Source organism: Chlorocebus sabaeus, chromosome 19, assembly GCF_047675955.1.
Source record: "Chlorocebus sabaeus isolate Y175 chromosome 19, mChlSab1.0.hap1, whole genome shotgun sequence".
Lineage (NCBI taxonomy): Eukaryota > Metazoa > Chordata > Mammalia > Primates > Cercopithecidae > Chlorocebus > Chlorocebus sabaeus.
The window spans coordinates 5,125,173-5,139,091 of NC_132922.1; the positions used below are offsets into that span (position 1 = coordinate 5,125,173).

Genomic DNA, 13,919 nt, shown 5'->3' on the forward strand with positions numbered 1-13,919 from the left:
AATGAAAACGTTCTAGAGGTTGGCTGCACAACAATGTGAACATACTTAACACCATTGCACTGTACATTAAAAAATGGTTACAATGGTAGTCTGGCATGGTGACCCACACCTGTACCCCCAGCTACTGGGGAGGCTGAGGTGGGAGGACTGTTTGAGGCCAAGAGTTTGAAGCTGTAGTGCACCATGATCACACTTGTGAGCAGCCACTGCAGTCTAGCCTGGGCAACACACAGCAAGACCCTGTCTTATACCTTTTCCAAAAGAAAAAAAAAAAAAAGAAATGGTTACAATAGTTAACTTTACATTATGTGTGATTTACCACAATTTTTTGACAAAGGCTATTGTCAAAATCTAGTCAAAAATTCCATAGGGTAAACTAAGGCTGTGACAAAAAAGAGAATAAATACATAAGACTTTGGGATGATATAACTGATAAGGTTTACTGACCAGTATGAACTGAAAAGGTAAAGTGGAGAAGGTGAGTCTAACCTTGAGGTTTCCAACTTACTAGATAATATTACATTGATCAGTATACTAGCTGAACACTTTACTGAGTAAGAATATTCATTCATTCACTCATGCTTTCACTGAAACACTTTTTTTTCTTTTTGAGCACCCGCTATGTGCCAACCACTGACTGGAAATGTGGAATGAAGAATAAGGAGGGATGAATCCTCACCCTCAGGGCGCCAACAATCTAATGGAAATGTGCTACAGTAACAAGCAGGTATGTGACATGACACGATGAATGAATGATGCGATGAAATGACAACTCATCTCCTCCAGAAGAAAAATAAAGCAAGGGCAAGGGGAGGTGGCAACTGAGCAGAACCTTGAATGAAGTAAGGATGCACCTGATACAACTTTATCAATAAAAATAGAACATTTTTAGTCTACCATTCCCATGTAGTTATGTAATAAATCATTTAAAAATAGATAATTTAGATAGACTATGGAAAATATCAGCTTGAATATTAAAAATACAATTAAACTGTGCATTCTTCTTGTATTCAGGTGTTCCTTACTGCAAAAAAACTGACTAATTTTTAGCACTGTATATCGTATTATTTCTTTTAGGTCAAAAAACTACAAATACTTCTCTATCTGTAATGGGGGTATACATACAGGGAAAGGAGCACTGGAATTGGACTTATAAACCTGGTATTTCATATGACTTTAAAAGCATAAGCTTTTCCTTTTTGTTAAAGATATTAAAGAAGAGAAATGACTTAATTAATAAAAGACTACAAAAAGTACACAAAGCTTAACTACTGAAACCTAAATAAGTAAAAAGTCCAAAACCACTAAAACTCGTGACTACAATCAAAAGATTAGCAACTTTAAGAAATTTTCATCATTAGATCTGTAGTTTCTGAATATATTTTGTTATTTTCCTAAGGCAACATTTCTAATAAAGTTAGGAAAAATATATGCTATTGAAATGAAAAGTGTACTGCAAATTATTTATTCAGTCCCCTTAATTTACAGGTCAAGAAACTGAATCCTTTGTACCTTACCATAGAGGTTTAGGGGAAAAAAATACACACACACACACGAAACTGAATCCCAACAAGGTCACATGAAGAACTCTAATCATAGCAAGGCCCAGGGCCAGTGTCTTAGAACTCCTAGGTCACTCACTGCTTTTCCTACTACATTAACTGTAACATTGTGGACAGGTGTCAATTTTATTTTAGTCCGAATTATCCATCAGAAACCTACAAACCTAGCAGAGTGTATCACAAATAATAACACCCATGTCCTAAACAAATGAGTACACCTCAAATATTCAACTGTAATACACAGCTACATAAATTACTATTCTAAAATCCAGGCACATGCATAAGATTTTGTTCTTAACGTTTTTCTTAATATGCATTTACTGAATAATGGCACCAACCTGGATCCTGCTACCCTCCATAAATCACTGCCTATTGTGGCTAAGCTGTAATGTTAACCAACCAATTTAAAACCATTACCAACACAGAAACATGCATTTAGAGATTCTGTGCCAACTCAGAAACCACACAGCTTTTCAGTCATGTGCACAGAATACCCTATATGGAATGCTAAATACTGAAAACCATGCTGGCTAGGGGGTTACCTTTCTTGATTGTTCAGTTTGGGAAACATGGCTTGTACCAATTCCGGGCTTTTCAGAAAGAGGTCTGTAATAATCAAGAACCTAGGGAAAAAAGAGGAAGAAAGTTTAGTTACTCGAAACAAAGTAAAAGAGACATGACATGCCCTTATCTACTTTATAAGCACAGCTTACACACAAAAGCATTTCTTTTCAGTGAATTTTTGATTTGCTGTAATCTTAAATGTTTTAAAAGGTTCACATACTATTAATCTATTAGCAGCTAAAAGGAAAAAAAAAATCCTAAAAATATTTTTCTCCAATTTTACTTCCAAAAGCTTTATTGAAATAATTTAAATTGATTCAACAGGAAGACACGGGCTACTATAGCTTTTATCTAAGTTGAGAAAGAAAAATTCTTCATTTAGTAACAAGATAAGGTATAAACAAAAAACATACTGAAATGTTTTAGTCAGAAGTTAACTGCTATAATGAACCAGAGAAAGACTTGTCACACTTCCATTACTGGCTTGATTATTCACTCTTTAAGAATTCTCAAGTTACCAAGAAAACATCCTCATTGTCAAGCAATGCACTCATCTAAACTTAGAGATCAACTTAGGGAAACCCCAAGGCAAAGATTATAGGCATAGTTCTTCAAAGCACCCCTGTGACAACTGAAAAGATTCAACAGTATTATTAATTAATTCTGAATTATATTTACCAGAAGGCATCTGAGGAAAAAACTTAAGAACTAAGGAATATACTGTTTATAACCAGGTTATAGTAATAAAAATTGACTGTAAGCATTAAATATACTGACACATAGTTTAATCACTTAACAAATACAATACAATAAAACTATATTCAGTCTGATAACCAAACGAAGCATATTAACTACAATACACTGTCATTTCACATAAAAGCAAAATTCAAATACATATTCTATTTCCTCTACAGCATTTAAAACAGCTGATCAACACTCTGATGTAAAATATTCCTAACAATAATGGATAATATTTGGAATTCTCAAACAGTATTCCTATCAATCTGGGCAGGTCAATAGAAATCCATGCATTACAAGCTGGATACACAGACTAAACTGAGATCTTAAAGCTCATTCATAATTCAGGTACTTAGAATTCAAAGTATTTCCCCATAGGAATATCAAAACACAATATTCCAAGTCACAAGCCATAGTTCCAAATATATTCTCCAAACAATAAAGACCCATATTTAGACAGATAATTTACAGAAGAACATGTTAAGTGCTGACAGACACACATTAAGAATTATATAATAGAAACAAATGTATCTAACCAACAGGCTGGGGGCAAGAGGCGGTGATGGACAGGGGGCAAGAAGATCAAAGAGGCTAGAGGAGGTATTTTGGCAATTCCTAGAAGAAGGAAAAGAAGACAGCATTTAAATTAGAGGTGGAAGAAAGGACTTAGAAAAACAGCAAGAAGGAAAGAACAGCAGTGTGTTGGGGGAGCTATAAGCAATAAAATACTATTACGGCTTCAAAAGGAAATCAGGACCCAAAAGCGTGGGTCTTCAGAGTGTCTCAGGTGAAGAAAGTTGCCTCAACTAAGGTTTGAGTTTACTGAAGATTGATGTGATAACTACACATTCTTTCATAATGTTGGTAATTACTGCTCTCTTTCTTTTTTTTTTTTTTTTGAGACAGAGTCTTGCTCTGTCGCCCAGGCTGGAGTGCAGTGGCGAGATCTCGGCTCACTGCAAGCTCCGCCCCCTGGGTTCACGCCATTCTCCTGCCTCAGCCTCCTGAGTAGCTGGGACTATAGGCGCCCGCCACCACGCCCGGCTAATTTTTTGTATTTTTAGTAGAGACGGGGTTTCACTGTGTTCGCCAGGATGGTCTCGATCTCCTGACCTTGTGATCTGCCCACTTCGGCCTCCCAAAGTGCTGGGATTACAGGCGTGAGCCACCGGGCCCGGCCTCTTTCTTTATTCTTGATCAATTTTGTTGGTCAAAGATCAACTTTTGCCTCTGTGAATTTTTTCTACTGTTTTTGTCTTATGTTTCATTGATTTCTGCTTTCATCTTTTATTTCCTTCTTTCTGACTTATTCAGGACTTACTATGCTCTTCTTTTTCTATCCTCTAAAAGTAGAACTGTGGGTCACTGATTTCAAACCTTTCTTTATTAACAGAAACATTCGAGGCTGGTGGCTCACACCTTGTAATCCTAGTACTTGGGAGAATGAGGTGGGTGGATTACTTGAGGCCAAGAGTTTGAGACCAGCCTGGCCAACATAGCATAGTGAAACCCCATCTCTACCAAAAACACACAAAAAATAGGTTGGACGTGGTAGTGCATGCCTGTAATCCCAGCTACTCAGGAGGCTGAGGTATGAGAATCTCTTGAACGCAGGAGGCAGAGGTTGCAGTGAGCCAAGATCGTGCCACTGCACTCCATGCACTCCAGCATGGGCGACAGAGCAAGACTCTGTCTCAAAAAAAAAAAAAAAATGGAAGCATTCAAGGCAATAAAGTCTCCTCTAAGCGCTGCTTTCATTTTTGTTGTCTTTTTAATACACGGGGTCTCGCTCTGTCACCCTAGCTGGAGTGCAGTTGTGCGACCATAGCTCACTGCACCCTCAAACTTCTACGTTCAAATAATTCTCCCACCTCAGTCTCCCAAGTAGATAGGACCACACACGTGTGCCACCATACCCAGCTTTTTTTATTTTTATTTTTTTGGTAGAGACAATGCCTTACTATGTTGCCCTGACTGGTCATGAACTCCTGGACTCAAGCTATCCTCCCTTCTCAGACTCCCAAAGTGCTGGGATTACAGGCATTAGCCACCACACTTGGCTGCTTTTGCTTTATCCCACAAACTTGATACTACAGTTCAAAATATTTCTAATTTGCCTGTGATTTCTTCTTTGACAAATCAATCAGATGTGTTAATTTCCAAAAGTTTGGAATTTTTCTAGAAATCATCTTATGTGCAAGAGAATGTACTCTATGATTTCAATCCCTTACACATTTACTGAGACTGTTCTACAGCCCAACCTACAGTCTAACTTGGTGAACATCACACATGCGGGTGAAAAGAAAGTGGAGTTTGGAAGTGCTGAGGGAAGGTCTATAAATATCACTCAGGTGAAGGTGGCTACCTACGACAGTACTACCGAGATCATCTGTATCAGGGGTGTCCAATCCTTTGGCTTCCCTGGACCACGCTGGAAGAAGAAGAACGGTCTTGGGGCACAGATAAAATACGCTAACACTAACAATAGCTGATGAGCTTAACAACAACAACAAAATAACAAAAACAACTCATGTTATAAGAAAGTTCACGAATGTGTGTTGGGCCGCATTCAAAGCCATCCTGGGCTGCATGCGGCCCACAGCTTGGACAAGCTTGATCCATATCGTCATGTTTATATAATGTATAAAACATCAGTCTATATTGATATTTGTCTATGAGTTCTGCCCATGGCTGAAAAGCAGGTGTTAAAATCTCCAACTATCGCTTCTGCTTCTGGGCATACTGGAATAACAATTTACCCTCTACCTTAAACAACATAAAATCAGACGATATATATAAACAGTTCTTAAACAGTGGGAAACAGACTGGGTCTGCTTCACTTTGGAAATTTTCTTCTTGAAAAACCAAAAAACTCCTAATAAATGCTCAATAAATGTGATTTGATCAATATGTTTATAAAATCCTTAAGGACTTAAAATAGTAGAACTGAGACATCGTCAAGGAAGGACTAAGTTCTGCATGCTGGAATGTGTGTTTAGGAAGCAAAAGTTGAAGTAAAAAAGTTGTCCATGGATGGAGTAGTAAGGGTACAGGGATTAGGGCAAGGATGGAGGAAAAGGGGAGACAGGTCTCAGCCATGACAGTGCTCTGTTGCTGGGACCACCAGCATCATCTGAAACAAAAATGAGAGTGAATCCACATTGCAACATTTAAACCAACATAAATTCCAAGTAAATCAAACACTTAAATAAATAAATTGAAATTATATACTAGAGGAAAGCCTTGGTAGAGGAAAGGCCTTTACAGCTATTATCAAAACTCTGGAACACATTTTCTTAAAAGACTGATAAATTCACCTACTAAAAAAATCAAAAACTTTTACATAAAAAAGTACCACATGGCTGGACGCAGTGGCTCACGCCTGTATTCCCAGTACTTTGGGAGGCCAAGGTAGAAGGATTGCTTAAGTTAGGTCAGGACTTCAAGACCAGCCTGAGCAACATAGTGAGACCCCATCTCTACAAAATAAAAAATAAATCAGCCAGGTGTGGTGGTATGCGCCTGTGATCCCAGCTTCTCAGTGGGCTGAGGTGGGAAGATCACTTGAGTCTAGGAGATTGAGGCTTCAGTGAGCCATGATTGCACCATTGCACTCCAGCCTGAGTGACAGAGACTCTGTCTCAAAAAACTAAAACATAAAGTAGCACAAACAAAGTCAAAATACAAAAACAGAAAAATATAAGTATTTTATTTTATATGAAGGGTGGTATCCCTCATCTAGAAAATACTCCTATACACTGATAAAGATCAACATCCCAAGAGAAAAATAGGTAAAGAAAATTAGAATACACATAAAGGAAAAAAAAAGGTTCTCCAACTCGTAAGAAAACTACAAAATAAAACTGTGCAAGAAGGTCAGTTGACACTTTGGCAGAACTGGCAAATCCAACCCTTGCTAACACTATTAGCAATGATGTGGGACAGGGGAGTTAACACTGGCACAACAGCTAGGAAGGATAACCTGGTTTGTTAAAATTGTAACAGTACATTCCTTTTGACCCAATAATTGCACTTATGAATTTATTCTACAATCATACTTGTCCACATGCAATATGACATGTGCAACCAAGGCTGTTCATGGCAGTACTTACTAGTCACGAAAAAATGGAAACAATCGGAATGCCCGTCGGGAGGAGACTGATGAAATAAATCCTGGTACATTCATACAATGAAAGATCTTAAATTGAGGAAGGTCTTTATACAGGAATATGGAAAAATCTCAGAAATGCACTATTTAGTGAAAAAAACAAAAAGCCCAACAGTGTGGGGAGAACTAGGGGATGTGGTTGGAGGAACTAGGTAGATGGCTGGGGGGAACTATGCATTTTGATACTTGAACCACATGTTGTCTATCAAAAACTTCAGTATGTAATGTAAGAAATATATACAGGCAAAGTAAGCTCACACTTAGTTCTATTTAATAACCATTCTGCTAAAGAGTGACAGTATTTCTATATCTTGGTGGAAGCACCATTCAGAAGAACCTGGCTCCTCAGGCTTCAAGGACAAGGAACGGTCATGTAGGAGAACTCAGCTAAGTTCTCCTAAGAAACTCTTCAGTTTAATCTTGAAATTCATCATTTAAATGTCATTACAGAAAAGCTAACATTCACAAATCACATTGTTGATGCCAAAGCACTAACTACACTTTACATCATTCTCCACACTTGCTAAAAAACAAATTGCATGAAGGTCTCTCCTCTCATCTTTTTCTTTCTCTCAATCTTTCTCATTTATTACTGATTTTAAAGTATGTGAACAGTTGCAGGCAGAACCAACAGACGATGAAAGGCAGACTCCTCACTGGTAAACAGAGACAGTCCTAAAGGCAGGGGGGTTCAGGGAAATTTTTTTTTAATGAAGGTCATTTATTATCCATATCCATACATGCATACAAACGCAATGCTATACTCAACATGAGTAAAATAGATTTCATTCAGTTCAGAAACCTAGAAAATGTTTTTATGCCTCATAAACAAATTTTGATTTAAATGTCCTATGGAAAACAAATGCCACTCTCCTTTGCTGTAAGATCTGGTTACTGTAACCCACAGTTGCTTAACACAGCAATCTGGACAAAGCTTGCAAAGCTGCTCCAGAAAATAACCTCCCTTCTCCTGTTAAACAGTTAAGTAACATTTCCAATGGGTTAAATGTGAGTAGCATTAAATTAGAAAAATATCAGTCCACTGATTCAATGGCGATGCATCCTCTACTAGAAAAAAATGAGTTATAATCTGAAAAATATATAAATAGATTTTCTGTATCTACATGTGCCAGGCAGTGGGGAAAACGCATTCCACACATGCACATCGCAGCCACCCTTCCTTTAGTGTCGTCCTCTAAGGGAGGCAGTGGGTGTAAAGATTAAGAGCACAAATTTTGGTCTCAGAAAGAGCTGGGTTTGAGTCTCAGTCTAACACTTATCGGCAGAGTGACACTGGCTAAGCTGTCTACCCTTCAGTATCAAGGAATTCTGCTTCTCCTGTTTCCAGTAATAATGCATCAGAATTCAACTCCAACAAAAATCAGAGAAATTAAACTATATTTACCTCCTGAAGCAGAAGCAGATGATGAAAAGGACATGCATTCGCCAAACACTGACAGTTCTTGTGGCTATCTGCCGCTTTTTCCCCTGTTCGGCATCCCCTTTTTTCCTTCTTTGGAAAACAAGAATTCTTTTTCCTTCAAGAATGAGCCCAAACCTGGCAGCTTTTTCCTTCAAGAATGAGCCCAAACCTGACAGCCTGTGACCCCAGGGGAGGGCATGTGACTGCACACCCCAACAAACAGCATTGCCCCCGGGATGACAATGCGACCCAAAAAGAGACACTTGCATGCCTCACAAACATCCATCTGGTTATTACCTCTTTGTTTCTAATTCCCAAACTTCTCAATACACTTGCCAGTCAATGTTTACAGGAGAAACTTTTTTTTATATTCTAAAGTATTCCAGACAACATTTCACAAAAAGATATACACATACATACAAAATCACAAGATGCATTCCATACACTGTTGGTAAAAAGTCAGAACTGTGTACAGACATTTAAGAAGCTCTTCTGGCATAATGGTGGCATTAAGAGGCTCCGTGTTCCCGCATACAAAGCCAACTGTCTGCTGACAACTATACTAATTCTATGGTAATCAGAAAGAAATGTTTTAAGCAGTATACATCCTAACATGACAGTCTGTTACATATACAGGCGCTTTACCAAGTTTGGATTTTTTTTTAATTAAGCATTTTTATTTTGAGATCATTGTAGATGCACACGAAGTTTTACAAAATACAAGAGAAACTCTGTGTACCCTCACCCAGTTTTCCCCAATGGTAACATCTGTAAAACTATAGCATGTGACAACCCAGATGCTGACAGTGACACAATATGCGGATCTTACTCAGGTTTCCCAGGTTAACTTGTGCATTTACTCATGAGTAGCTGTGAGCGTGTCTTTAGCTCTATGTAATTTAATAATGTGGGTTCACAGATCCCCTCTCACAGGTAAGATCCAGAATGGTTTGGTACCCCTTTATAGGTACACCCACCTATAACTCAAGCATCCTTCCTCAATCCCTGACAACCACTAATCTGTTCTCCATTTCTATAATTTTGTCATTTCAAGAATGTCACGTAAATGGAATAATACATTATTTAACCTTTGGAGATTCATTGGCTTTTGTTTTTTTACTCTGCTATAATTACCATGAGATTTTCCTAAGTTATGGCTTGTACCAACAGTTGTTCCTTTTTATTGCTGAACAGTATTCTAGTTTGATTCTATTTTAAGACATTGACGGAGGTTTTGGGTAGACACGTAACATTTTATAATGTCCCTATTTTTAAGAAGGAAGTAGGCTCTTAGCCACTTTTTTGCACAGAATGTCTGATTTTCAGGAATAGATTACTGACGTAAAATGAAGAAGCCGGTATAGAGTTCTAGGGGACAATGATACAGACCCTTTGGGGATCTCTCACCAAAGTCTCATCTGGTTCAGGAGAACCAGATAAGCCTAAAGTGACTGACAGACAACAATGCCATCAATCACTAGACTTATTTGACAAGTATTACTATCAAAAACCCTTCAATGGATGGGGTTGGCAAACTTTTCCATAAAGGGCCAGATAGTAAACATTTTAGGCTTTGCAGGCCAAATGGTCTCCATCACAACTACTCAACTCTGCCACTATTGCATCAAAGCAGCCCTAGACAATATATAAACAAGCTTGGCTGTGTTCCGATAAATATTTATAAAAAGAAGCAGTGGGTTGGATTCAGAACATGGGCCATAGTTTGTAAACACATGTTCTAGGTGATTTGGATAGAACGATGACCAGGACAAACTCCAGGGCCTTATGGAGCAAGTCCTACATTCTAGCAACCAACAATAAACAAGAAAGCAAATAAGATTTGTATAATATTTGATAGTGGTAAGTGCTCTTAAACAAATGAATAAAAGAGAGTAAAGCGATACGGGTTTACAGGAAACACTACTGAACATAAAGTGCTGGGAAGGTCTCTCAGTCGAAATGATAGATATTTGAACAGAGACCTAAAAGAGCTAGCCACTCAAAGATCTAAAGGAAGGTTCCATGCAGAAAGACAGGGGTGTAAAGATTCAGGACAGAACAAACTCGGGATATTCAAAGAAAAACAGTAAAACCAGATGGAACTAATGAGCAGGAGTAAAAGTAGTAAGAAATAAGATGAGGTGGTCAGTCAGAAGCCAAGACATGACAAGTACTTTGGATTTGCTTCTAGGTTGCAATAAGAAAGCACTGAATGGTTTATTTAAGCAAGGAGTGACAAGAGGCACAGTAATTTTTAAAAGGTCACTCTGGCTACTGTGTGATGATTCAGAGGGCAAGAGGAGAGACAGAAAGATGACTGAGAAAGTTCTGGCAGCAGCAATGAAAGATGTCTATGGCAGAGGAGGTGTGAAGTAGGTGAATGTGGAATACATTTTGAAGATAGGACTGATGAGTATAAGTGGGTGAGAGTGGAAGAAAATCAGGACTCAAGTTCCAGGCCTCAGCAAATGAGTAAACGATGGTGCCAGTTACTGAACAATAAACACTGGTAGAGCAATAGCAGGTTTTATGCTGGGGGAAAATCAAAAGTTTGGATGCAGCCTTCACATATTTCAGATGCCAATTAGAAGCACATAATAGGAAGCTGTATATGTAAATCTGGAGCTTCAGCAAGAGGTCAAGGCCAGAAACATAAATGTGGAAATCATCAATTCAAAAGACGTATTTAAAGCTGTGGTATGAGATGAGGTCACCCAGAGAATGAGCAATAACGGAGAAGAGTGGTCTGAGGACCAGCCATGGGCCATGCCAACCCTGAGCAGGCAAGAACAGGAGCCAACACAGGAAGCAGGAAATGTGCCTTACAACAAAGCCAGCACAGGAGAAAAATGAGACAAAGATGAGACAGATACTGATGACATCTTTCAGCCCTGGATTCACCATGCCTTCACCCAATGACCCTAGAATTTTCCAATTGTACAAGCCAATAAATTCCTTTCTGTGCAAAAACCATCTGAAGTGGACTTCAGTCACTTAGATTCAGAGGAATCATAACTAAAAAAAGGCTTATCGTATGCCAGATATTATCTTGTTAAGGATCCAATAACAAACAACACTAAATCCTGCCTTACAGGGAGCTCACAGTCTAATGGACAATTAAATGTGCTAAGTGCCATGAAAGTGGAATGCATGGCTGTTGTGAGCGAACAGAAGAGGAGCAACAGATTCAGACTGCAAAAGGATGGACAATTATGTTTATCTTCCTAATAGCGTTATACTTAAGCTGATAATAAAATGTACATACATAAGGCAAGACACATCCCTAGAGAATACAAACAACTAGATAACTCAAATATTAACAAAAAAGAATGCTTTACTCCCAGTTATAACTTCATTTTTGTAGTGAAACTGGGTAAAAGTTGAATGGATTAATAAAAGTTTAGGCCGGGCGCAGGGGCTCATGCCTGTAATCCCAGCACTTTGGGAGACCAAGGCAGGGAGATCACCTGAGGTCAGTTCAAGACCAGCCTGGATAACATGATGAAACCCCGTCTCTACTAAAAATACAAAAAATTAGCCAGGAGTAGTGGCAGACACCTCTGTTCCTGGCTACTCAGGGGGCTGAGACAGGAGAATCGCTTGAACCCGGGAGGCAGAGGTTGCAGTGAGCCGAGATCACACCACTGCACTCCAGCCCGGGCAACAAGTGAGACTCTGTCTCAAAAACAAAAAGTTTATACCAAAAGAGGCTAAAACTGAAAGAGTTCATGCCTCACCTTTGAAGTGCAGACCACCTCTCTGAAAAGTGATCATTTTCATAATACATGACATGGCATTAATAAAAACGGGACAGGCCCTCGAGTTCAGCATCACTTGCAATCCTGCCTCTGCTATATGTTAGTCGTATGACCTTGGTCAAGTTGGTTTACGCTGCTTAACTTTCATATGTACATAGTAGCAAAACACAATTCACAGGATGGCAGCAATGTGAAAATGAGATTACACAGACAAAGCAACCAACACATCACAGGATCAGCACAAGGTAGTCCTACCTCTTCCTCTACTGTGTAATTCTGCACTGACTGACCTGACCTACCAGTGCACATTTACTGGACTTTCAGATTTAGATGAACCCAAAATAGAATCCTTGGATTCATCTAGGGTTATCTAAGAGCATGAAAACATCTTTCACACCTACAAACAAAAGAACAGACGTTTTTAGAAAGACATTATCCCAATAATTCAAACCAACTAGTGCCAAAGACTTTCTCGCCTACACTTTCCTGTGTCTCTAGAATACTCAAATTAAAAAACCCAAAGTTATTGGAATCACATTTGCCCTTTTCTAAGAAACAAGCAAGGGAAGAAAAGAAAACATAATGAAACCATGAATTCCGAGACCATTTAGTTTTGTACTATTTGCCACCTATCTTCTAAAATGTAGGGGAGAAAAAAGGCAGAAAGTGGGTTTTCTCCAATTTCCAGGGATGAGTTTATATTTAACAGTAAAAACAACAATTTTGTCGGAAGCCTCTGGATATCCTGTGATCTCATTGCTCATTACCAAATGTAGAGTTCCTCTCACACAAATCAAAGTATTCCGCACCTGGACTGCGTAAGTGATCTTTTAACCACTACTACATCCATCCTTTGTTCCTTTCTGAATTCCTTGTAGTGGTCTCTGATAACTTTAACTTGAGCTATTAACAGATTTTATATTTTGCCCTTTATGACCTTTTGCCCTTTATTCCAAGCTGCTAAAAAAAAAAAAAAAAAAAAAAAAAAAAAAAACTGCAGATGATTAAAATACAGACCCAAGGTACTCAACAAATAAAACAGAACTCAGCTACAGAAAATTTCTCTAAATAAGCTGACTCTAATGATCGATCCTGTCATGTTACATTTGCATACAAAGGGAAGTTTTCTAAGTCAACACATCATATTATTGTATGTACCAACCTCTGTTTGCAAATTTTAACTGAAATACAAATGAATATTCAGAAAAAGAAATAATTTCAAAATTAGGTATAATTTCAACAGAATGATAAAAGATTACACTGAAAGAAGCCAAAACTGAAAAAGCTCATACCTCACCTATGAATGCAAGTGGGATTACAGGTGCCTCAAGGCTTACTCCCTGGAGAAAATCTGTGGCCTAATCACACACTGACTACTATGTGCAAAACATGTTAAAAATAGATTTTTTAAAAAACGGGAGATTATTAAAATATAAACAACAAAATTTGTGATAAATTTTGTAATGAGAAAGGGTCAATGCATCAAAAAGGCATAACAATCATAAATATAAACGTGTATGTATGTACTTAACAGAGCATGGAAATAAGGGAAGCAAAAACTGACAGAACTAAAGGAGAAAATGGATGATAATTCACTTTCAATAATGAAAAGAACTAAAACAGAAGATCAGCAAGGAAATAGAAGATTTAAACAACACTATCAACCATCTAGCCAACCAGACCCAACAGGTATCTACAGAACATGC

The 13,919-nt window shown here is 38.2% G+C and overlaps 1 protein-coding gene across 1 annotated transcript in view; it reads right to left on the reverse strand.

Annotated features, from left to right (window-relative positions):
* ATXN10 (ataxin 10) overlaps window positions 1-13,919 on the reverse strand; it is a 176,355-nt gene that overhangs the window by 126,781 nt on the left and 35,655 nt on the right. Inside the window, exon 6 of the mRNA XM_007976081.3 lies at window positions 2,105-2,185. Coding sequence (XP_007974272.1) covers window positions 2,105-2,185 — 81 coding nt within the window. The remainder of the gene's footprint in view (window positions 1-2,104; window positions 2,186-13,919) is intronic.